Source organism: Gymnogyps californianus, chromosome 8 (assembly GCF_018139145.2).
Source record: "Gymnogyps californianus isolate 813 chromosome 8, ASM1813914v2, whole genome shotgun sequence".
NCBI classification, from domain to species: Eukaryota; Metazoa; Chordata; class Aves; order Accipitriformes; family Cathartidae; genus Gymnogyps; species Gymnogyps californianus.
In genome coordinates, this window is record NC_059478.1 from 4,997,342 (window position 1) to 5,022,884 (window position 25,543).

Sequence of the window (25,543 nt, forward strand, 5' to 3'; positions counted from 1 at the left end):
CGGTCCCCTGCCTGCATCCCTGCACCGGCCAGCCCCAGCATCCCTGCCCTGGCCCTCCCGGTGCTCAAAGCTGCTTCGTGGCTCAGAGACCTTCTTTGATCACCATCATTTAAGACCCACTGATGCTTTTCAATGGAAGAGGACCGTTAACCTTGTTGCCTTGGTGAAATTGCACCCTGGTCTCCTCTGGACGTAGTTTGTGACAGCAACGATGAGAGCCAAATCCCTTCTTGTTTTTGAGTGAGCCACCCAACCCGGCTGTGCCTCAGTTTCCCAGCTGTAGGAAGGTGCACTCTTCCTTCTTCTCTTGCGAGATCTTCCAGGCAAATGCATTCTCTCTGTGGCTGCCTGGATTTGGCCCGGGGCCTGTGGTACTGATAGCACAGACAGATTCGGTGGTTTGCCATAATCCCTGCTGCTACTTCCTGAAGTGACATTAGCCTGCATTGAGCCCTTTTCTGTTCCTTATGAGTCACGATGACAAAAAGCCACATCAGTTCCCTGGTTTTGGCATGGCTTTTTCATGTGAACTATTGGCATTATCACCAGTCCCAGATGTTGGCTTCGGCACAGTGGATGCAGGGCTATCGCCGTGCGGTGAGGTTTTTCAGCTGACCGTCATTTGGTTTAGGGCTGCTACGGGCAGGTGTCCATCAAAGGCTGGGTCTGGGTATTTTCTGAAGCCCAGTTGTCATCTGGGGCCACCAGATCCAGTGAAATCGGTCGGCTGCTTCCGTGAGCGAAGGGGTGGCCAGGTTTCCGCCAAGAGCCCTTTCCGGTGACAGCAGTCATCCTGGAGGTTGGCCATGATTGCTGGGCCAGTAGCTACCATCACAGAGCCTGGAGCAGGAGAAGCATTTCATTACTAATCACTCGGTTAATGAATGGCCTCCCCATTCTGTTAGCACATTTGGTTGTTGCTTGGCAGTGCTGATGTGTATCTGTGACAAATAAACCTCAGCTGCAGATCATTCCTAACAATTCATTGCAAGCGCTTCACATGCATGTTGTTTGGTTGCACCAGTTGCACAGCATTGTTTCTCAGCCCTAGTTGGCTGCTTCTCAGCCCCAGTTGCTTGTTTCTCTTCTTTGATCAGATGACTCATGTAACTAAACAACAATAAAAAGGATTTCTGAATGGCCGCTTGTGCCATTTAACATTTCTGGACAGAAAGCTATTCCGCTGCAATAGCTTTCTGTTTCCATGTTAGAGCTGAAAGTAAAGAAGGCTTGTTAGTGATGGAGCGTTTATCTGAGCTGCACCAAGGCAAGCTGGGCTCTGCAAATCCCCAGTTGTCGAGGCAGAGCCGACGGTGACTCACAGGAGAGCAGGAAAGGGCACTGGGCTGTGCCACGCAAAGAGGAGCCACCATTATTTTGGCAATGCAAAATCCCCCACCGCTCAACCATACGATTTCCTTACAGACGGTGAGATTTGGGCCACGAAGAAAAGAAACGAAGAGGAAGATGGCCAAGACTGAAGCTGGAAGGTGGCCACGTTGCCAATATTTCTGGTTATCTGTAGGCTGGTGCCCTCTCTGCTCAGTCCAGAGTTGGATTTTGCCTGCAGGGAGCTAGTGCTTAATGAAGATCCCTTCTGTTTGTCCCAGCTGGCCACCAGATAAGTAGCCTTGTAGTCCAGCCTGGCAAGGTTTGGTGGAGCCATGTGCTGTGGACAGGGCTAGAGCCTCCAGTGGAGAGTCTAGAGGAATTTGAGACATGTTCCTCAGGGTCAAAGCCAGAGCAAGAGCATTCTGGAAAAGGCATAGTCCTTGCAACCAGCGCCAATTCTTGGCTTGGCTTGGCTTGAGTGCAAGTACTTCTGGGATACTCCTGACCTTGCTGAACCTTTCTCATAGTCCAAGGGAGATAAAGCACCTGCCTTCCTGAGATTGATCCTCTAGCAGGATGCTCTATCGATCCTCGTAACAGCCTCTCTGTACTTAGCTGCCCAAGCCAGGTCACCAAGCTCAACTTGAGAGCCAAGCTCTTTGGGAGGAGGGGTGTTGGAGAGAAGAGTTGGGTCAGCTTCTTACAGAGCTCTGCCCCAGCTGTGAACATGCAGAGAGCTGGATTACAGTGGAGACACGTGAGAGTGGTGTGAGAAGGTGGACAAGCAGATGAGGTGGTGAACTGACTCCTAGTCGAGTGGCAATGGACTCCGTGGAGAAACACTGAGATGGGAATGGGGACTTGTGGCATTCAGGCTGGGGCCCTCTCTAGCGATGTGGTTTTGCTTTCTCGCTTCCTGACACAATTCCCTGATCCTTGAGCTACAGCTGCTGCCCTCCGAGCACCCACTCCTCCATACGCACCAGCCGGGATACCAGTCTTCTGGTGCCCTTGGCCTTTGAAGAGGGGGTTGTGTATGGTGCAGCTGGGCCTCAGCCCTTAACAGAGGTGCACAGGGGCCTTGCTGAGGACCTGGAATCTCTGCTTTTGGGGGCAACCTTATGCTTTTGCATAACCCTTTCAGCAATGACTCGTTTCTCTGCCTAGCCCTTCCAAGCAGACGGCTGGTGCGACACCATCAACAACCGGGCATACTGCCAGTATGACGGGGGTGACTGCTGCTCCTCCACACTGTCCTCCAGGAAGGTAAGTGAGCATCTTCTGTGGCGCTGGCCAGGATTTAGGATTAAGTGGTGACTGCTAGCCATGCTCTTTGGCTTTGCTGGCTGTGGAACTGAGCCTGCAATGCAATTCTCCCACGAACGGAGAACAAACCCATGATTTTAAACCAAAGCCAGCTGAAGATGATAGACATCATCCCACTGATTAACAGCAGGGTTTGGACTCAGGCCAGCGGGATTGAAGCTCAGCCCAGCTCCCACTGAGGTTCACGGGATTCCCTCTCGTTTTGGGAAACGAGTCCCAAAGAAATGACTTCCATAGGATGTAGTGCTAGCCATGGTGAGTCAGAAGTCACCTTGTCATATAATTGAGCAATCTCAGGGGATTTTTGGTACGATCCATTGGCGTCCGCTACGGGCTGTCTTTCCCTCCCAGTTCTCCTGGGGAGGGAAGGAGGGAGGAATAGCATAGAGGGAGCAACTTGGCGTTGGGGTTGCACAGACCCTTCTTTGTCTCCCATCACAACCTCCCCTCCCACCTAACTTGCTATCCAGCACTCACAGCCCATCCTTCCTAAGCATATCCAACAGCAAAACAAATCATAGGGCATGAGATAATTTCTCACTGCAAAAATATGTGAATTTGGATCTTCTCATCTTTGTTGTGGAGCTTGAATCATTTTTCCTTTCATCACGCATACACACACAGAGAAAAGGAAAAATAAAATCCTGGGAAGATCCAGCTGAGATAGGAGAGAAAAGGCTTTACACCCAAGTGATGAGTGAAACCTCCACAGCGATATCATGACATCTCAGAGCAAGGCATGGCTCTCAGGAGGTCTGAGACATCTGGATCTCTGGCCAAAATAAAGGATGAGTTCGCAGTGGAAGGTGGGGGGATTCAGTCCCATGGCTCTCAGGAGACCCAGCCCCAGCTCGCATCCCCCACAGGTCCCAGATCTCCCGTGGCACAAGCCTCCAGCACGTCTCTGTTAAGGCAGATGCAGGAATATGGGGTTTAAACACCAAAAAACCACTCCAGCCTCTCACTGACCCAGGCTGTGAAAAATCAAATGTGCTTCCACAGTAAGAAAAACTCCTGGCCCTGAGCCTGGTGTGTATAAAACCTCTGGAGGAAACTGTTTTCTCAGCTCCCATGGCCCATGAGTGGGCAACTGTCAACCAGGAGCCAAATGTTCTGCTGGTGCCCTCCCACCTTGCTCTGCTGCCACCAGCTAAGGTGAGATAAGCTTGCTCGGCCACATACAGTTGTTGTAGAGAACGCAATGTGCAATGAGCCTCTCTACCTGCATGGGATGTCTCAAAGCAGCACAGCTCGTGGGTGGCCCTAGACGGACCTACTGCCTGCCCCACTGAAGGCCATTCCTGCTCACTCAGCCTCCAGCCTGCCTGGGTTTTCTTAATCCATAATGCACAAGAACTGTATGCATCCACCCTGGCTCCTGTATCAGGTAGTGTGGAGGCCAGCCTTTGCAGCTGGGAGCTTGGCTGAGTTCCTCCAAGAGGTGCAGAAGATGAGGCTATGCTGCCTTCATGGTTTGCTGAGCCTGGAAGAGCCAGGAGTAGCTTGAAGGACAGGTCCATGCGCTCACACACGGACAAGGGGGGCTTTCTAACAGGGGCTGAAGTAAAACTGAGATCTAGAGGTGCCTCACCACTGCCAGCCCTAGTCCAAATGTCTCACACACACCAGGGGAGACTTCTCCCCAGGGTTTGACATTTGGGGCACAAGACTCAAGCTTACCCTTGGTTGCAAAATTTGAGACACAAGTTAACAAAAAGGAAAATGCTAAGAATAAAACTCAGCCGGGGACAGCTTGTATCAGAGCCCATTTCTCGGTGAGCATGGAGCCTGCCAGTCTCCACAATGCCAACAACATCAGGGCGCAGCCCAAAGTGTCTGTCTGTCTTTCTGTACCGGGGTGGAGAGGGCCTGCGGGGGCACAGGGGGTGCCAGGAGCCAGGGATCTCAAAGCAGAGGCTTACACCTCCCTTCGGTCCCCTTAGGTGATCCCGTTTGCTGCTGACTGTGACCAGGACGAATGCACGTGCCGCGACCCGGCGGCCGAGGAGAACCAGTAGCGGCACCACGAAGGGCCTCTCTCGGTCAGGCGAGCGTCGGAGGAGCGAAGGGGCAGCAACGGGGGCCGCTGCGGAACAGCGGGGTGCAAGGGGGCAGGAGGCGTAAGGAAGAGCCGGGACACGGGGGATGGCGACCGCGCACGGAGGGGACGGGTCGAGGCCACCGAGCAGCCAGTGGGCTGTGGTGCGGGAGGGCAGGCGCGTGGCGGTCCCCTCCCCATCGCCGCTCCCTCCCAAACCCAGCCGGGACACGGGGGCCCGGTGCGTGCTGGAGGGGCTCAGCCAGGGGTCCAGCGCCGCCTTGGCCACGCGCTGGGCTGGGCTCCACGCCGAGAGCCCAGGCGCTGCCACGGACGTTTGTCCTGGTCCGCCGTCTGGGTGTCTGTCTTTGCTCTGGATTTTGTCACTATTCACCCCCCCTCTGCTGTACAGGCTTCTTTTAGCAAGGTCGAGGTAGTTGTGATCTCTCTGCAAATATTTAAACTTAATTATATATATATATACATATATATATAATATATATATAAATATATATTATATTTTCTTTGCTCTTGATGAAGCTGAGAAAGGATATCTTTTGCCACACACCCATGCTGCTGTGAAGTACAAACCATTGGGAAAAGCACAGGTCGGGGCGGGAGGAGCAGGGAATTTCCCCTTCCTTGCTGAGAGGGAGCTGCAAGGAGAACAGAGAGAGAAGCCAAACACCCAGGCCGCGCCAGGAGAGACCTGCCCAGCCAGGCGGCATGGAGGCTGTGACCTCAAGGTACTCTCGGCATCTTGCAGGCACCGAGTTTTGCCCTTGGGATTTGCCGGTGCTTTGCCTTGCTCTGCTTAGGGTCCTGGGTCAGGATTTCGATGTTGAGAAGAAACACTGCTGCGCCGTTGCATCACCCCGGCAAGCACGGCAGATTCGGTGAGCTCTGCTGCCCCGAAGGGCACCAGCAGACGCCCGTCACCCATTATTTCAGAGCCCTCTGGGAAGGGTTATGTGTCCATGGGGATCGCTGCATGGTCAGTAGGAGCAAAGACATGCCACGGTCCCTCTCTGCCTCGCTCCCCCTGGCCACCACGCACCCAACTAGACAAGGGATGTAGTGGGCAACCCAGAGTAGCTGTGTGATGCTCTGAATGAAGGATGATGAGGTGGTCCTTCTTTTCTTTCCCCACGTCTCCTTCCCAAACATGAGCTTCAACAGTGTTGTCAGCAGTTCTTGGAGGAGACCAGACCCTGTAATGCAAGGAGAGACAGGACCCTCAATGTCAGGAGACTTTAAGCATCATCTTTTCCTATGGAGATTTTCCTTATTACTATCTCTGTGGCCGAGCCCACCACGGTGGACGCACAGTCGCTGACTTTCGTGAGTCTCTTGCTCCTGTAGGCACTAAGTGAAAATCTTCAGGTTCACTTCTAGCCCCAGAGAAGCCCAGCTACAAACTTTGCCCCCCATAGCTGGTTCCCAGAAGCTCAGCTTGGCAGCCTGGACACAGCCCCATAGAGGCAGCGGGTAGGGAAGGTGCCTGGCTCCAGCTGGGGTTATCACTGATGGTTTTGTGCTGCAAAGAGGCAGAGAAAAGGGGTAGAAAGAGAAGAGCAGAGAAGGGATCACAGAGTAGGAGCACGGACCCCGGTGTCCCTGGGTGCAGCTCCAGGCTGGGACCAAGAGACCCAAGGCTGCCCAAGCTGCGTCCTCCCCGCACGGCCTGTGCCGGTGGAGCCAGGCTCCGAGCCAGGGTTTGTCCGGTGCAGGAGTGATGGAGAGAGGGTGACACGGTGTGGAGAGACCGGGGATTTTCAAGGCATCCTTTGGCTTCCGCTAGCTCCCTCCCCTCCTTTTTTTCAGGCATCTCCTAAAGTTATATTTCACTGGAGGACAGGAGTAGGGGCAGAGGTGCCTGGACATCCCACCAGTGTCCAGGCAGAAGATGCCTTGTCCTTCTCCAAGCCCTTTCCTGATCCCAAGTGTCCCCATCGCCCCATGGCGGATCACCTCCTGCCTGCCCTGGTCTAGGCAGGGATGCAGGGGGGGGACAACGATGATGGGCCCCATCTCCTCTTGCAGCAGGGTCACACTGACATTTCTGTTCCCGTCACACACAAGTGACAGTACCCCAGGGTTTTCACCCAAATGCACTGTCAGTTTGGCAGAGAGCTGCCATTTTTTGACAGAGATCCACTTTTCAATCAAAAAAACCCCCCTCAAACAATCCAAGGAAATTAAAAAAAAAAGCCCTTTGAGACTCTTCTAGCCCCAAAGTCCCCAGGAGGTGCAGCTCGGGCAGCCCATCCTGCTCCACCAGCGCAGGGAAGGGGAGATCCAGGGGTCTCGGCACAGCGGGAGCAGGGGGCACGGCAGCCCCCAGCCGGTGGGGACAGTGGGGACATGGGATGAGGGTGACACGCAGAGGGAGAACCTCAAGTCCCGGCATCTTGCCATGCCAAACCCTTCCCTACCTGGTGTCAGTGTTACCTGCATGCCTATGTGTTTAGATGCCAAATTTTTACCCTTTTGGCATGAAAATCCTGGTCTCAGCAACGGCTCGTCCCTGCTCACCAGTGGGTGCAGGGAAGGGACCGTGCCCCATGGACAGGGGAACTGGGCCGGGGGGGGCAAAGGCGCTGGCTTGGCTGACAGACATTTGTGCTTCTCATGAACGGATAGCTTCTATGTACTGAAATATTGTTCTTCTACAGCGACACTGAGCGGTTTTTGTCCCCTTTAGGGTTTTATTCACAACGGAGGCTGCTGCTATTTTTATTTTTTTGTATTTGATAATTATTTTTTATAAAAATCTATGAAAAATAAATAATCTTCTCATCCTCCACCTCTTCTGCCTCCTTGCTTCACCTGAAGGGGGGCCAGGCTGGGGGAGGGAGGTGGTTTGGCTGCTCCCAGCACCCTCAGTTCCACATGCCCTCCTCTACCCCAACCTACAGACTCTCCCAGCACTGTCCCAGCCCAGTGGGAGAGCTCCTTTGGATTTTGGGCTGGACACACACACACACACCTCCAATGCCCTCCCTATTCAACGCTGCCACCCAGGCAGCTTTTGCTGTGCCACCAGCTGCAAGGACACATTTGCAGATGGTCTGCTGGTTATGCCACAGACTGGTCCATTGCCGATCACTTTTTGTAATTAACCCACCTTAAAGGTAGGGAAAATGTGTGTGTGTGTGCGTGTGTGTGTGTTCACACACCACCTCTCTGGGGACAGGGAGCAGAGGGTGGCTCACACTAGAGCCAGAGAGACACGCCATGTGGCACCCAGGCAAGAGAGTTAAAACCAAAGACAATCAAAAAAGTTGCTTAAAGATTTTGGGAATTTTTTTTTTTTTTTAAGCAACCAGATAAGCTTTGTACATATGGACTGGGAAACACCAAAAAGCCCTGCACAAGGTGGGTGGCCCTGCCAGAGTGCCCCTGCCACAGTGCCCCTGCAGCCAGCTCCAGCCTCCCTGTTGACAGTGGTGAGCCCAAGGCACCTACCTCCAGTCGCTTCAGTGCACCGCTGGCACAAAGCGTGACAGGGACCAGGGCAAGCTGATGCCATAGTACCAGCTGAACTGTCTCCTGTGGACGTCCCCAAATCCCATAAACATCCATGTCACCAAGGCAGGGGACATTCACGGGGCCCTCGTGGGTTAGGACTTTGCTTTGAAGGTGCCCACAGCTGCCCTGCTCTGCCCACTTGGCCAAATCAGTGTCTCTGGTGCTCTGGAAAATGGGATTTGCAGCATTCAATGAAGCAACCCATCCCGTGGAGCCTGCTGCAGCCACAGCCCTGCGTGTCCCCGGCCATACCTGAGCATCCCCTCTGGACCAGAGGCACCTGGAGCATCTGGGCCAGGTTTGAAAGTCCCACCACTCCCTGCGCTGGAAGGTTATCATGCCAGTGGCACGAGGAGGAACAGCACGAGGCTGGGGTTGGTATCTCCCCCTAGGAGGCTTTCCCTGTTGCAATTCTCGATTCTCAGTGGCCCCCAGCTGGCCAGGTCTCCTGTGGTGCCGGGTACGGAGTCACCAAGCCACAGTGGCCCACAGCTGGTGGCTACATCTGCAATGGGACCAGCCTGCCCTGTGGTTGCTTCCTCGGGCCCACAGGGTGGTTTACTGGGAGGAAATATTGCTTTTTAGAGACTTTGGGGAAAGGGGATTACAGCATTTTTCTTCTTCCCACTGCTACCTTTTCCACTGTTCAGGTGTTTTGGTGTCCATGTTATGGGTTTTTTTTCCCTTTTGTTTTTTAAGACTGTTTCAACTGAGCAAATAATATGGCCCTGAAAAAAAAGCCATGTTGGTTTCCAAGAGCAAGCAAACACGAATGGCAGCTAACAAAATCCAGGCTGCATTTCTCATGGACCAGTTCTGGGGACATTTCAAGCCTCTCCTCCCACCAGACAGGGGCAAGATGGTCCCTCAATGAGCCCCTTTGCTGCTTCGCAGCTCAGCGCAGGGTTTGAAAAGGCCAAAGCCGTGCTAGGAGCCATTTCTCTTTCCTTCACCATGCGCCTCACTTGCAAGCGGCGGAGAAGGTGAGTGAGTCACGGCTGAGCAAGCGGAAAGATTGGAAAAGACTGAAAAACACAAGCGCCTGCCATGGGTTGGGGGCCGGGGGGCTGTTGGACCCCGAGGGGCAATGCCAAGGCTATGGAAAGCAATGAAATCCCAAATTTCCTCCTGTGGGGCTGACGTGAGCACATCAAGGGCCCCGGAGAGGAGCAATGGGCTGAGAAAATGAAAGGAAAAGCCCGTAACATGGGGTGCCCGGTGCTGCACTGGCGGCTGGGCAAGCAGGGAGCACCTGGGGACAAGGAGCTGCCCCCCGTCGGCCCCGGGGCAGCTGAGTGCATTGTATAGCCTTCCTTCCTCACCACGGCCGGGGTGCCCTTCCTGTCACAGGCAATCATCAGCGCCGTAGGTACCCAGCCCTGATTGAAACAAGCTGAGATGCTTTGGTTTTGTGTTGCTGCTGGAAGCAAGTGAGGCCCCGGCAAGCCCTTGGTCCTTCTGGCTGCCTGCGCCGGAGCAGCTGGGGATGCCAGGCACAGGGGTGTGCAGGCAGGGCTGCGGGCAGAGCCACCTCCAGTGCTGGCCCTCGCACCATGTCCAGGGGGTTGGGGCTGGGATGGAGATGCCCAAAATCAAAGGGGGTGTATTCCTGCTGGGTACAGTCAACTCATCCTGAGTCTCCCTCCTCATTATCTTTGATTTCCCTTGTCCCGTCTTTAAACCCCGCTCCCTCTTCTTCCAGCCATCTCTGATAGCCACGTGCCTCCCTTTGCTCCGCGCCAGCCTCTCCTTCACTTCTGGTCTTTGCGCAGACTCTCTCATCGCTCCCCAGAGGAGGAACAGCATCTCCTGGTGACATCGGATGTCCTCTCTGGGGCACTTCCACCAGGGCCAGATTTGGTCCCATGAAGGACAGCGCATTAAGGGGCTCCACAGCCCCAAGCAACCAGGACCCCAGATGTATGTCTTGCATTTAAAACAAAAAAAGCAGCTGTCTGTGGCAGTAGCCAAGTGAAGAGCTGTTTTCCCATCCCATCCCCTCCTTTCTGCCAAACACCAAGCCTCAACACAAGAGATGCCAACCCCTGCGTCCCCAAGACGATGAGGACGCGCAGTTGAGCAGGGTGGTGGCTCTTTCAGCAACGCAAACTGGATTTGAAAAGCTTTGTCAGCCTTTACGATGGAGGAGACCATGCAGCCAGTCATTAAGAAACGAGGCAGCCACCAGGACCACGGGGACACGGTGTCTTGTGTGTGGGCTCCAGCGGTGCCACGTCATTCATGCATGTGTTGAAATGCAGCAATCCCTGCTGGTACCTGCTTTCTGAGGATGAATAGGGACTGCTGGCCAACAGCAACCCTTCCAACATGCACACACATTACCAAACCCTTCCTAAAAAGCTGCAATGGTGCTGGTGATGCATCCCTTACAGTTCACTTCACCCTTTTTGGGGTGGCTTTCTCCAAACCCCCATCGCTTGCAATGATGAGCCTTGAGGAGATTTTGCTCTGGTGAAGGTGTGATGAGCCAGCCCTGTCGAGACTTTCTTACACAGCAACTCAGGCTTGCAACTGCATGCCCTGCTGCCACATGGCCCCTCTCCTCCTCCTCCTCCTTCTCCTCCTCCTTCTCATGTCTCGTTCAACAGCCACGGGTTATTGTGCAATGAGCTGGTGGCAGCCACAGCACTGCATGGAAAACAGCAGAAGGAAAGTATTGGGTGTATTTTTAGCTTATTTTCCTGCAATTTAGTAGTGGGAAGAGAAAAAAAAAAGATCAAGTTGTTCCATAAGACTTAATGAAGTCTGGTTTCCTATGGATTCGTGCGCTATAGCCCCTAAATCCCCCATCTCCTGTGTCCTACCAGGCATCCTGTCTGCCTGCCCGCCGTAATCCCTGGCTCTCCCCTGGTCTCCCACCCATCTGGCAGGGCGGGTAGCAATACACACTAGGCTTGGCCAAGGGGCCAGCCCCTACAAGTGCTGGTGGCCTGAGCACTAGACACAACACTGCACTGTAAGTGACTTTTAAGGCAGCCTTTGCAGCTCTCACCTCTGCTCAGGCACTGACTTTCGCATCGTTTGTAGGACATTAATATTCGTGATACCGCTAGTCCTCTGTCAAAAGTCTGCCAGGTGGACCAGGAGGTTCTCAGGTGGTGGTTGACCACCAGACAGCACCATCCCGTCCACCTTATACACTAAAAAAACAGGCTAAAAGGAGCTTTTTTGGACTCTGCTCCCAAATTCCCAGCATCTGCAGAGGTTTGCAAAGCAAGGACTGAGAGCCCCTCACCAAGGATCTGTAAATGCAATCTTCCCCCAAAAACCTGCCTGCAGGCATCCACACCTTCCCGTGCCCGGCAGAGCAGGTAGGCGAGGCGAGGCGCAGGACACGGCTCCGGCTGTGTCTACTGAGCGGTTGGGGACTTGGCTAACCCAGTGGGCAGACAGGCTAATGCTAAACTGGTGTGAGGACGCACCCGAGTTCAAAGGCTGGAAGTGTTTCATCCGCTACCAAAAGATGACATCAACTGGACCAAAACTAAAAACAAACACTCCAGTTTGCCAGAGCCACAGATTACTAACAGCTCCGTTTAATAGTCAGTTAAATTATCATCTGGAGTTTTACATAGTGTTACAATTATTTTTTTGTTGTTGTTGTTGCTGTTGTTTAAAACCTTTTTTTTCTTTTTTTAAGTAATCTGGAAGGGTTTTGTGTTTCTTGCCACATGGCTATCTCACCCTAAAGCACCCTACTTTCAATCTACAGTAGTAAAACGTCACATTAGAGTTTTAATAGAACATCAAGGAACATGAATTGTAGCCATCTTTGTAAAGAAAAGGACCAAACCATCTTTATATGTTAAATAACTCCACAACAAGTAAAAGGTAGTAATGCTATTACAGGGGTACGGGTGCAGTAAAGAAAAGATAACGACCCAGAGGTTCATCTCAGGTGAATGATTGCTCATTAATTCAGAAATAAAACAAGAAGAGAGGGCAGGGGGGCGAGGGAGGTTGCAGAAATGGATGGAAAACGGTGTCTTCTCCAGCTTTCATGTGGTTGGCAGCATGGGAAGAACCAGGAGTCCAAGAGAGAAAATACTGTGCAGACCCAACAGTAAGACCCTGCAGCAGATGTAGACAGTGTCAGCTCTGCAGGGAAGGGCACACCTCGGGGCTCGCCCATGGCTGTTTTGGGTGAGCAAGCCCCATACAACACATCTCACCAAGGCGAGGTCTGCAGCCGTGGTGCAACTTCCCCCTCCGGTCTGGGCCCCCATGGCAGGCTGCTGGCATTTGTCTGAGATGGGCTCATGTGTTAGTCGAGCGATTTTGGCAAGAAAATCCAAGTTTGGGCAAAATTCTGACTTGCAAAGCCAGAGCGAGGAAACCCAGAAGGAAGCCTTCACAAAGCCAGGGCCATTGTGAAAATGGTCCCGCAGATGTGCCACGCCGGCAGGACCTGCCGGCACAGCGGGTGCAGCAACGCCGTGGAGGTCAACCAAGCCCCACCAGCAGACTGGGCGGTCCATCACGGCATAGGGATGCCAAGTCCCGTCCAACGGTGCAAGGGTGCTGCTGAAGGACCTTGGATGGGTGGCTTTCCCCTCGCCCTCCAGGTGGTCCATCTCCCAGCCCACGGGGAAGCTGGGACCGAGGGAAGAGAGTCCGGCCCAGCCAGCTGATGCCGATGTGGGGTTTTGGTTGACCACACAAGGGCTCTGAAATGTGAGCGCAGAAGCAGAACAGAAATATCTGCAGAGCCCCGGTGCAAATCTTGGGGCCGGATGAAAAAGTAACCTAGGCAGGTGCGAACACATGGGGTGTCCAGGGTTTTCCTGGCGGCATCGCAGTGAGTGGCTGGCAGACTGCACCAGTCCCTGCTGCTGCACCTAGTAAGCAATAAAAGAGAGGAGTCTGCTACCCAAAGGAAAACAGTCTGCATTTCATATAAAGGCCACGTAAGCGGTATGACTTGGCGAGTAACCAACTAGCGTCTGGGCCAGAGCAGCCTTCGTTCAAGCATCCCTCCGAGGTGTTGAGCGGAGGTGCCCTTTGCCCATCCCTGGACGGCTGCCTGGCTGGAAGTGAAAAGTTGTCTCAGCATCCGCTGGGAGAAGCAAGAGGACAAACCAAAGTGTCTTGGCCAAGACTGCCGGCGGCTGAAAGGAAAAGGAGCAACGGCTCAGTACAGATCACCTGCCCACATATACCTGTGCATGGAGACAGCGCTGGTCTTGCTCTGAGCCCCAAGCCCTTGGCAGCATCAGGCACATCAAAATATAAGGAGAAACGTGTGCGAAAAAGCCAAAAGGATCCAGTAGACTTCCTTCTTGCAAAGAGCAGGCGTTTGCCTGATGACCCCTACTAGACACATTCATGATAGAAACGACATGGAGACGTCCAGGTAATACTGACTGCTGGTGGCCGCTCCTGGCAGCTCCCCAGTCCAGGCCCCTGGAGGAGAGGTCTGCCCGCGAGAAGGGAAGAGCAAAGCACTGTGTGGTCCTGCAGGAAGATACTGAACTGCTGTTGAGCAAATACTGTATTGCAGCGCTGTCGGCTGCGACTGGCTGCGGACCACAGCCGCCTCCCTCTCAGCACCATGCAAATATTCGAGCCGTGTCCTTGGCAGGTAGGAGGAGGAGGAATGAGGCAGAAAATTGTAAGAGGCAGGCTGAAGACTGCTCCTGCCAAGACTGAAAAAATGAAAAGGAAATTTCTCTCTGAAGAGGCATCGTAAAAATCCCACGGTAGGGCTCCTGGCTTGTCCAGATCAAAGGTGCACAGCTGGCGAGTCCAGAGATGCCTCCCCTGCAAACCAGGCTGGAAGCTGAAGCTAAAAGGAAGCCGTTTGCTGCCTCCAACACCATCAGTGGTAACAGGGTTTTGGAGAAGAGTTTGGTCTGAACCAAGCCGAGTGACCCAGGACAACCCCAGTTCTCTGGTTTAAAAAAAAAGTCACCAGTGAGAGCAGCAGATGTGAGCCTGAACACGGGCAAGCAACACCCGCAGAAGCCTGCCCGCCACGCCGTGTCACTGAGCCCTCTCTGGGACCGGGACCTCCAGGACATCCTGCATCACTGTGTCAGGGTACACTACACCCCGCTCCCCTCGCCATGCAGAGCCTGGGCTATGCCACAGCTACAGGGTGGCTGGTGCAGAAGGCAGCCTTGTCCGTGCCCTCTGGGTGCTGCTCTCTTGGCTGGGGCTCTCCTGAGCAGTAGTTTGACATTGCTTCAAAGTCTTTATTATGGTGGGTAAAAAAAAAAATAATAATGGAAGGGATTTTTAAATTGACTTCCTAGGAATGTGGTCCCACAAGAAGAAAGCTCATGATGTCCAGCTGACCACTGGCCCTGAGGCCAAGCCGCCTTTGCTCTGGAGGACTCTGCGTCTTGGAGCAGATGTGGGCTTTGACCATGACAGAAGAACCTGAGGAGATGGGCTCACCAATGCCTGTCTCTCCTCGCCCCAGCTGGTGACACCACGCCAGCCCTGCCCTGCAATGGCACCATCGCTCAGCCAGGCCTCATCCAGACCTCATGCTTTACAATTGCAAAAAAAAAAAATAAAAAATCCCAACCCTCTTGGCCACCGAGGGCTGTTTTGCTCAGCCATAACCATTAGCATCTCAACCTGACCTGCACGCCCTGCCTCCATTCTCCCAACTCTGCATCACCTGCTCTCCCGTCCTGGCTGCATCACCGTGTTTCTCCCATGACCAGTGTCCCTCACCCTTGGGGGTGGTCCCCACAGCCAGGGCAGGGATGGGGCAGGAGGAGAGGGCTGTGCCTTCCCAACCTGCCCTCTCCACCGATGCTGAGGAACCTCTTGGCAAAATGAATAAAACAAAACCAAGAAAACTGGGTCCCACAAGACTGCTAACTAGAAAGGCTTTTGGCCAAGTCGAAGAAGAAACTAATACTGAGTCAGTCCTGCACAGAGCAGCCAGTTTCGCTCCCCGGTCCAAATTTTTGCCTCCAGAAACATCAGCGACACCCTCCCCCCCCCCCCCCCGCCATGGGTCCATGTATAAAATCCTCACAAACGCCCGTGGGAAGGCCAGCGTGAGAGCGGGTGCCCCCAACCCTCAGTAGTCCTTGTCACCATAGTCATTGTAAAGGACACTCAGCGTCTGCTCCTCGCACGTCTTCTTGAGGTCCCGGCTGAGCTCCGACCAGTCGAGCCCATAGGGCTTGATCTCACTGTAGCGGCAGGCGAGGTACTTGAGGGACGAGCGCTGGAGGGTGATCTTGGGCTCTTGCAGAAGGCCGTTGCACCAGCTGCTGAGGTCCCCCAGCTGCGAGAGGATGAGGCCGGCCTTCCTGCAGCGAGGGCGGGCAGGGAAAGATGCCGGGGGGGGGACGGACAGCGAGGGGGGGCAGGGGTGATGGAGACACCAGAGAGTCATGGCGGGAAGGGCAGGAGGGGCGTATGAGGAGAGAAAAGCAAAGACGGTTAAGGACACCACGGGAGCTCCTGGAGGGAGAAGAGATAATGCAAGAGTCGGGCAGCGCGGAGAGCAGCTGAACGGAGCCCGACGCTGCCAGGACGAGGAGGGACGGCGGGGCTGGGGGGACACACCAGCCCTGTGGCAGCACTGCAACCCTAAACGCACACGAGAACAGCCCCTACCCAGGTCAGAGATGCCCATGCCACCACAATGGTGCTGGACCTGCTGCAGTGGTCCTGGGACTCACCTTACACTTCCCTGCCCTGTCCCCCCTTCTTCTTCCACCCCGTATCATCCTCACAACAAGGCCAGGTTTGCTGAGGGTTTAGTGAGGGGACAGTCACAGATGTAGCTGTGAAACCCCCAACACCCCTTGGGATGGACGTCATCAATGACTCAAATGGCATCACTAGTCACTGCTGCAGCTACTGGACCCCAAATATAAAAGGATGGGAAAGTGGGAGACAACAGCACTGCAGGTAGAGGGGAGAAATGCTAAGAGATGTCAGGCATGACACGTGTGGCCAGCCCGGGGCAGTGTCACCATGTGTGTCCTCTCCATGAAGTACATGTGTTGCATGTTTGGGAACTGCGCTGGTCACTCACGGCTTGGTGTAGGACACCTCCAGTGACATGGCAGGAAGGGCAGGGAAAAGGCGGGCATGCTAGGAGCATCACTCCCTTGCCGTCATACGGCTGAGGGGGATGTGATGGAGAAGAAATGCACAGTATTGGGAGCCAGCATGCCGGGACACCACTGGGTATGAAGGAGATGATTTAGGAAAAAAAACGACTCAAAATCTCATGCCTGGCTTGTGGGGGTCTGTATGGAAGGCTGAAGGCGAGATAAAAATTATGATCTTCCTAAGATGCAATATCACAAGATATAAGTACAATGAATGACACTCCTGGTACATGACTTGTAACGTTTAGTAACAGTTTAGGAAATGTGTCCCACAGGACAGCGTGCAAACTAGAAGGAATATACTGAGGCATACAACATAGGTTTGATCCAAAAAGCTCTGAGAGAGCAGGGGATGTGGCGGAGCTCCCCAGTTCTTTGCACGTGCATTTTGCATCTTCCAATTACAGAGCGCGAAACAAGGAAAGGCAGGTCACGGCAGCAGCGCTTCGTGAAGAGCCACAACCCAGCCAAGGAAGCCAGGAGAGAAGGTTGGGTGACAGAGGGAGGGGAGGTCCAGGAGGAATCCTTCTTCAGCAGAAGACAGACACGCAGCACCCCCAGGGCAACATAGCCTCGGTGTGGGCTTGTTCTGGTAGCGAGAAAGTGCTAAATTACCAACCCTTAATGTTGAATGAGGTATTGGAAGAGCGCAGAGGATCCTGGCCAAATATGACCTAAATTGTGTTCTCTTCACGTTTTTCCTCTTAAAATTGTGCTTCTAATGCTTTTATCAAGAAAAGCAGTTTGTTCAGATAAAACACATTATGTTCATTTTAAACTTGTCTAGCACTTTGGGCAATCTCCAGGGAATCTGGCAAATGCGTAGGTAATGGATTCAAATGAAGTGTCTTCAAGGTGAGTATCGCATGTGCCTGGAAACGCAGACAAAAGTTTAAGTGTCTCAAGAGCTGGGAGAAGTTTTCTAGCCAGCTTCAAGGTCAATTGACAGGGAAGAGAAGATACATCCCCATGGCAGCTTTAACTCAGCATCTGTTCAGCACAGAACAGGCAGCGGAGGCACAAATCGTGATGCTAGGGAAAAAAAAACCCTCTTTGTCACATTCTTACTTGGATAAGCAGGGGTTGTGTGTGTGGAGCACATGGCTGTGTTGTGGCTGGTTTGACAGCTCAAGGGTACGTGTACCAACCATGGAGGAACATCCACAGCCCCTCCACGCCTTCCTCCAGGCCACGTGCACCATGGGAGAGCTGCTTGGAGAGGAATTAATTTACCCCAGGCCCGGCCACAGCCAACCTTGGCTTTCCTGGAGAGGAAACCCTCAAGAGGTCCATCACGGAGGTGGATGCAGCTCCAAGGGGTCAGTCTGGAGCCACCGAGAGGTTGTCCAGCTCTGCAGCCACATGACACCTGCAGCCCCAGGGCTCACATCCAGCGCACAGCAGAGAGGTGAAGGTGCTTAGCATGGTGCTGACTCTGGAGATAGCTACCCAAGCTGGCCAGGTCTTCCAGCTGTGAGAAGGTAGCCGACCTCTCACTTGTCTTGGTCCCCACATCTAGACACCTAGGCAAGGTGCCGCGACTGCCTCTCTTCCTCCAGCATCACCGGTACCTTAGCAGGAATGTTGAATATGACCCCACAGATTTTGGCTCAAAGCCCATAGACACCACCAGACTTGACCAGGCTTTGCATCAAATCCTGCTTTCACTTATTACTTGCTAGAAAATGACTTGTCTTTCCCTCCGTTTCTTCTCCTTATGCAAAGTCCAGGGCTCTCTGCAGCCCTTCTCGGACTGGGAGGGAGCGACTCGCTTTCGTAGCCCCGGACAAGTTATCTTCACACAGCCTCGCTTCCTTCGGTCCAGCAGCCAGCATCGCCAAGAAGGGAGGCGAGCGCACCCCAAGCGAGCAGGGCCAGAAGGCGGCACGGCCGCGTGGAGGAGGAGGGACATGGTAGAGTCAGTCGCGTGGGTCCACATCCAGGACTTCAAAGGAACATCAGCAACAGTCAAACAAACACTCTGTCTGCTGGCTAAATAATGTCATCTGCAAGTGATTTGTCCTGTCACCACCAGTCTGGATGCTTCGCTCTCACAGACGATCAAACAGGAGGTCTGCTTTCCAAGATTTGTCATCACCAGAACCCACTGCAGCTGCCTAAATGTCTCTTTCCAAGTAGCGCGAGCTGCAAACACTTCATCAGCAACTTGCGTCATCCCATCCTAAGCGCTCCAGCATTTCCAGAGGGTGGAATTAACCCTCTGCCTCATAGATTCACGCAGCAAACGGTAAGATTTGGGCAATTCAGTGGCATTTCTGGCTGCCAATGCACCTCTGCCTCATGGGGCTCGAGGAGGCAGCTTCCACCTCATGTTCTGGCTGGTCTTTGGTTTCCTCACTGAGGCAGCGAGCAGAGATGGCAACGCTCAGCCTCGCGATGGCAGTGGCTGTGTGATGACTCCAGTCTGTCATGTAAGGAATTTTATGTACTCCTCATGCAAACCATCACAACAGATGTCAGATGGTCTATGCAAACCAGGGCTGGATTTCACATCTGGAAAGGGAGACAGCCCAGATTTCACATCTGGGCTCGAGATGAAGGTGAGACCTAAGTCCAAGCCTGCTGATCCCACTTGGTGTCATGGGAATGAAGCAACCCTGGGCAGAGGAGCTTGTGGGAGCCTCAGCCTTAGCAAAACTCCACGCACTGGGATGTTGCTACTGAGCTTTGAGGCTGTGCCTCAAACAGCTCACATCTCTTAGAACATAAATGGGAAAAGGGGAAAGAGGAGAGACCCCAGCTTTGCCCCGGGGAGTGGAGGATCTCTTAGGAGTTTCCCACCAAAGCTGAACCAGGAGACATGCCTAAGACACCAAGTGCAAGACAGCCACCAGCTATTTGCTGAGTCTTTCTGACCGAGGACAGAGAAGGTACGCGGAGGTTCGCCAATCCTCTGCTAGAAATCCACAAGTGATCGCCTGGAGAAGCAGGGCTGGAAGACAGCTAGTGGTGAGACCAGCAAGAGGAGGTGTGGGGCAGGGGGTAAGGTGGAGGCCATGCATTTCATAGACAGGAGCTGTTGCTGATGTACATGAGAAGTAATGCTGATTTCCAGATGGGCTCAAGGCTCTGGTTCTTTGGAGGCCAGATGCGATGAAACACCACTGCAGCCCACACAATATCCCAGCCCAGCTTGCTAAACTGACTGGAAACATCCACGTTACTGGGAAACCACGCAGACAAAAGCAGACTTCGAAGGACATGGGGAGAAGGGAACATCTGGCTGCTTCCGCAAGCCTGGGGCATAAGGCATCCCATACGCAGGCAGCTGGTGGGGCTGCAGTGACGTGGAGGAGCCTGGGGAGAGGACATGGTGCTCACTCAGGCACGAAGGGACTGTTTCAGCCAGGAAGAGCTCAGGGCAACCTCCTCCAAAACCTGCCGTGGCAGCTCAGCACTGCCTGGGCACCAAATACACTTGTGTCCCTGAGATCACCCCACACGACCACAGTCATGGATCAAAAGGGAGGGAACACGTGCGATTCAGACCCAAGGTCAATCCGCTGCCTGCTTTGGACCACAAGTGACAGTGAGTTCAACACAGAGATGCATTCAACTCAAGCCAAAGCCCAGGAAAAGGAGGAAAGCCAAGTCTGACCTTGGCATGGCCCAGCACATGTAGGTGTGTTTGCACACACTTCATCCAGCAGCTTCCACAACCAAGCTCTTCTGTGGCACCTTCTCCAGCAGGCTTGAAGGTACAACCACCTCCTTGCACCTTCTTCCCTCCATCAGTGCCCGGGGCCCTTCTCTAGCAACATGCTCCAACCACACTCCCTCCCCTTCTCACCCGCAACAACCTCCATTACTCAAAGGTACATTATTTTTCCAAGACCTTCTGCCTTTTTGCCTGTGGCAGCAGCTACTGAGGGTAAAAGAGAATCTCATCCCCTTCCCACCCTGCACAGCATGAACGGACTAGGCAAAACTCCAGAGACAGTATAGGGCTGGTGGGATGGACAAGGACAATGGGTTGACAACGGTCTACCGCCTTCCACCTTGTCCTATGTTTATGGTCCTTCAAGGGAGGTGGCTGCACCCCAAACATAGGCACAGCATCCAGCAAAACAGGAACCCCACTGAGAGACTCTAAGCTCTGTCATGAAACAAATTCATGAGATTTGCCAGAGAGCCACCTTCCTGGTGACCAACATCTACGAGGGATAAGCCTGATGGTGGGCAGGCCTGCCTGCTTAGCCAACCCAGCTCCCGAGCCTACCTGGGCCCCAGCTCATCTTCACAGCGCCAGGTGAACTCCCCAAAACTCTCGTAGTGCTGGTTGTAGTGGTAAAGGACTCTGTGCAGGCTGGGGGAACCCAGGTCCAGCAGTGTGTTGTAGGCTGTTTGCTGCTCCTTGCCACTGGTGTAGCCGTTGAAGAGGTTGTAGATCTTGTCTGCTATTTCTGGGCAGAAGGACAGAGGGTATTCAGTGCATGCAAGGAAGGGCATGACCAAAGCCCACCAGGCTAAAGCTCAGCTCTAGGGAAACCAAGACCAGAGCCAGGATTTGTCCCCTGAGTTATGATTTACATCATATCAAGACAAGGTCCCAATGGAGGAGCATCAGAGTAGATGGCATTCCCCGGACTCAGTCCAGGTTAGGTTCCCATAGTTTGGTCCAATTAGGAAAAGAAACGTGTGGCGTTTAGTGCTGTTAGTGAAATATCATTTATTTACAAGAAGGCACACAATTGGGGTTTCTTGAGCACAGCCACCACCTACACTACCAGTTGCTTTCTGGGCTGGACAGGCAGGTCTTCTTGGCTATTTTGGTATGTCCTGAATGCCTGCCCTCCACCCATCCTCCCACCCCTCCATCAGCACAGAGTGCCTCTGTGTTTGTTTGCAGAGAGGATGCATGCCTCCTGCCGCCCTCCACACCAACCCTCAACACCACGTGGAAGCACCTGGGTCACTGTGGGTGAAGGAGATGTTACAGCCAGGACATGAGATGTGCGTGGGGACATGCTGGAAGGGGGAACTCCCTGTTGCTGGTCCCAAGCATCACAGTCCAGCAGCTCCCTCCATCTCACCTTGAGCTTTCACATCGTCTACCACAGGGCAGGGGGTCTTGACCGTCACATCACTGGACCTGGAGCGTCTTCCTGTGTTATCGACTCCCCAGAGTGTGAACCTGGCCGAAAAGGAAAAAGGTGAAGCTCTGGACTCCCAAGACCTCATGCAAACACAGGCAGCATCAGGCAGGAGCACCACAGTCAGGGCAACGGCACTGCCACGGGCATGGCACAGGGGAGGCAGCTCACATGTAGGTGGTGTCGGGCTCCAGGCAGCGAACAATGAGGGAGATGGTGGAGGAGAGCCTGTCGGGCACTTGGGCCGGCATGGCACAGGGTGACTTGGCGCCGGAGATGATGTCGTCCACGAAGCTCAGCACCGTCTCTAGGGAGAGAGGGGAGGATGCACCGCGGGTGATGATACAGATGTCCCCGGGGCTGTGGAAAGCTGCTGAGATCTGTGCCCGCTACCACGCTGCCTGGTGCCGAAGGGGACCAAGGCTGATGCATGAGGTTGGTGCAGAGATGGACCCATTGCTTTTCCAGCAAGGCTCATCACCATGGTGTGGAGCTGCCACTTCTGCAGCATGGTGGGTAGGAGAGGGGCTGCTTTCTCTTCCACAGGATACTGGATGTATTGCAGCATCCCCTTGCAAAGAGGGAGACAGAGGCTCTCCTCCAACATCTCCATCCCACCCTCCCCAGAGAGAACCAGTGGAGTCCCCACTCACCTGTCTCCACCTTGGAGTGGTCCATTCTGTCGGTGACTTTCTCTTGACGGAGGAGGTAGTCGACGATCTGCACCCCGATGGGGGGCTCCGAGTGCCCCCACTCCAGCACCACCAGTGTGCTGCTGGGCTCATGAACGGTGGAGAGCCGCAGGCTGGGGGGACAATGCTGGCCGGTCAGCATCTCAGGAGGGCAAGGTCTGCCAGCCGTCACCACCACCCACCCATGCTCACCCTCGCCCATGTCTATCATTGCCTTGCTCCTCCTCTGTGCTGTAAAAAGGTAGCAAAACCGCCAGGCTGAGGCACACAGTATGGGAGAGATGCTGAGGACAACCTCTCCAGCCAGTCACCATGGCTGGTGCAAAAGGCAGCATGAGTGCGTTTGCTCGTGCCACTCACTCTGCTGTGCAGACCACACGCAAATGCACCAGAAATGAGTTGGTTTCTGTAAAGTAGTATGTAGGGACTGTTTTCGCGTTATTCGTTCACAGCAAAAGGGCTTCAAAGCCATTAACCCATGGGAGAGGGCAACCTCAGGAGAGAAGTGACTCCCCCTCTCCTACCCCTCCTGGCTCCGGGCATGCTGGTCCAAAGGGCTCCTTCCCTGGGGTCGCTCTACCAGGACGGATCCAAAAACAGCTCCCCAGTCCTCAGCTGAATTTAGAAAAGACACTGCATCTCTGCACCCTCTGACTCATTTCCAGGTCCCCCATCTGCTTGCAAACCTGTCCCATAAAGCCACCTGGCCCCACCACCTCCTGCCATGGGCCATCGCCACCTCCTTCCAGACCCATCACACCAAGAGGCCAGGCTGGGCATGTGTGGCGACCTACATGGGGTGCGGGAGAGGTGCGCAGGTGGGCAGCCCATCAGCCCCGAAGGCACTCGAGTCGCAGCGGCACCAGTCCTCGATGACGTCCCCGCTGCCCGAGCACCACAGTGAGCTCATGGTGGCCTCCTGCAAGAGCTGGGAGAGAGGAGAAGGGGATGAGCACTAGGCAGGTGAGCTCCCATCCCGCCACCACTCGAGTCAGTGCTCATCCATCCCCCAGTGGGTTCAGCACGGTCCATCCACCCTGGAGAGCAGGGCTGGCCAACGGGCAAGGGCTGCCATAGCTTGACATGATGCTACCAGGGCAATCTGCCCGCAAAGACCACCCCGATGCTGTCCTGCCACCCCCCCATGCCCACCCCACCACCCCCATCCAGTGGTTCCTCACCCGCTGGGTCTGGTTGTTGGTGACCAGCTCGTAGATGGGGGCCGCTTTGGTGACCTCCAGCAGGATGGGCTCTGCCGGCACGTCGGGACTGGAGGCGACGTGGCAGAGCGGGCAGGAGGACGGGCAGCGCCCACGGCTCTGGCACTCCATCCGCACACCGGCTGCCATGCGCTTGGTGCCCGACTCGGAGAGGCTGGCGATGTACTCGGGGAAGGTCAGCACCTTGGGGTCCCGCTCACGCTCCTCTGACTCATCCGAGGGGGAGTTGCCTGGGGAAGGGGGAAAAGAGGGGCACCAGGGTGGGCTCCGAGCCATTGATAAGGGGATGCGAGGGGGCTAGAGCCCTGCCTTCCACCCAGGAGAGAGGCAGTGCTGCCCAGAGCCCCCCCTGTATCCTTAAGCGCTCCCCGTCTGCTCTGTAGGGATGAAATACTCGCTGGTCTTCAGAGGAGGAATCAGGGCTGAAAAGTCCACCCTGGCCTCTACCATCACAGGTCCTTTTGTCTCCCCGTGCCTCAGTTTCCCCAGCCCCAGCCCTTTGCCTGGCACTGGGACGGACCACCCTTGCAGCAGGTCCCCACGAGAGGGAGCCTCCTTCCTGTGGCTGGAGACTCATGAAGGACCGGTCTGAGCACCTTCACCCCACGCTGAAGCCCCCTGCCAAAGCCCCCTGCCAAACCACTCTGCTGCAAAAGCCCTCCTGGCCCAACAGCTGATTTCTTCGCTCGACTCCCTCGGTTCCCAAGGATCCCCATCAAAGCTGATGTGACAGACCATGTTGGAGACCAGAGGGGATGAGTGTCAGACCAGAGTGCACAGCAACGATGCTGACTCGGTGCCCCCCCCCCCCCAAAGGTCTGCAGCCAGCAGCACTGAAGAGCTCAGAATGAGCAGGGAAGACTTGCCAGTGCCTCACGATGCTCAGAAAGCTCCTGAGATGGCTACAAAGCCACCAAGCCCTCTCCAGCCCCTCCACCCCTCCTGCAATCATCCCCACGCAGGGGAAGGGAGATGGGGAGCAGTTGCCTTTCAGGAGCTGGCTCAAGCCTGACTCCTCCTGTCTCCGCACTGTCATGGGGCATGATGGAGGTGGACAAAGTTGCAGCTGGGCAAGGAAACAGGGTCTCTCCCTAAAGGTTTAGCTTACAAAGCACCATCACGAAGCAAAAGAAAATGGTGAGATGGAGGCAGATACATTTGTCGGGACCACAGACCCCCAGCCAGACTGTGAGAGGCTGAAGGCTCGTTTATCCTCTGCCCTGTGCACACAGGGGAATATCTGCAGGTCCTACCCTGCCAACCCTCAGGCAACCCTGCAACCCAACAGGCTCGGAAAAAAGATTTGCAGCAGGAAAGCATCACCACGGTCTACATTTTTCCCAGCTCTTTGCAAGGGTGCCTGATGCTGTTGCTGCCGCTGTGTCCCCGCCGCACAGGGCAGCGAGCCAGACCCTGCACTTGGTGGGCTTTTCTCCAGCGCTCCCATAGCAGGAAATATTTTGACACAAGAGGAAGAGTCCTGGCACAGCAGTCAAGAAGGTAGGATCTGCCCATCACTGCTGTGCCCTGGCTAGCATCGCCCCACCGCTGCGAGCCTTGCCTTGCAGGGAAACGGTGCTTTCACCCCAAATCCCTGCCAAAGGATGCCTCTGGCTCTACACCAAAGAAAGAGGGGCCCAGAGGGACCATTGATGATGGTCGGTGGGGTCAGAGGAAGCCGAAGGATGCCCAGGCAAAGCCTTGCCCCTGCAGCAGGCTCAGGGCATCGCCGGCGGTGGCTTGGTAACAGGCTGGCTGCTGCGGGGAGCTGCTGGAGAGCACGTCCACGGCTCAATAGGAAGATCTTCCTATCGCAAGGGTTTGCTGAGAAATGGGCCAGCGCTAGCCTATCCTCAAGACTCCTGCAAAGAAAACAAGGCTGTTAACAAAACCTTGGGTACAAGCGCATTGCTCCGCTCCCCCAACAAGCTGGAAATGGATCGCTTTGGGCTGGCTGTGAATTGCAGTTTAGCAGGCGCCAAGGGAAAGCAGAGGAGCCAGGGAATGATTTGTCTCTTGCAATTTCTCAATCGATATCCAGCTCCTGACGTTTGCAAACAAAAAGCAAAGGAGGGAAAGTGGCAGGTGCCAGAGCGAAACCGAAATGTGATATTGTGGGTGGAGAGAGACTGCCAGACCTGAAAAGCCTCCAAGCAGGAAAATCAAAGAGGAGGAAATTGCA

At 54.5% G+C, this 25,543-nt stretch overlaps 2 protein-coding genes across 2 annotated transcripts in view; one reads left to right on the forward strand and one right to left on the reverse strand.

Moving 5' to 3' along the window:
• The window catches only part of PAPPA2 (pappalysin 2), a 93,783-nt gene extending 89,088 nt beyond the window's left edge, over positions 1-4,695 (forward strand). Inside the window, 2 exon segments of the mRNA XM_050900644.1 lie at positions 2,500-2,598; positions 4,602-4,695. Coding sequence (XP_050756601.1) covers positions 2,500-2,598; positions 4,602-4,676 — 174 coding nt within the window. The 3' untranslated portion in view covers positions 4,677-4,695.
• Positions 4,696-20,571: 15,876 nt separating this feature from the next.
• Positions 20,572-25,543, reverse strand: part of ASTN1 (astrotactin 1) — a 48,634-nt gene continuing 43,662 nt past the window's right edge. Inside the window, 6 exon segments of the mRNA XM_050900645.1 lie at positions 20,572-20,759; positions 21,390-21,490; positions 21,621-21,756; positions 22,103-22,254; positions 22,936-23,069; positions 23,323-23,591. Of these exon segments, the coding sequence (XP_050756602.1) occupies positions 20,572-20,759; positions 21,390-21,490; positions 21,621-21,756; positions 22,103-22,254; positions 22,936-23,069; positions 23,323-23,591 (980 nt within the window).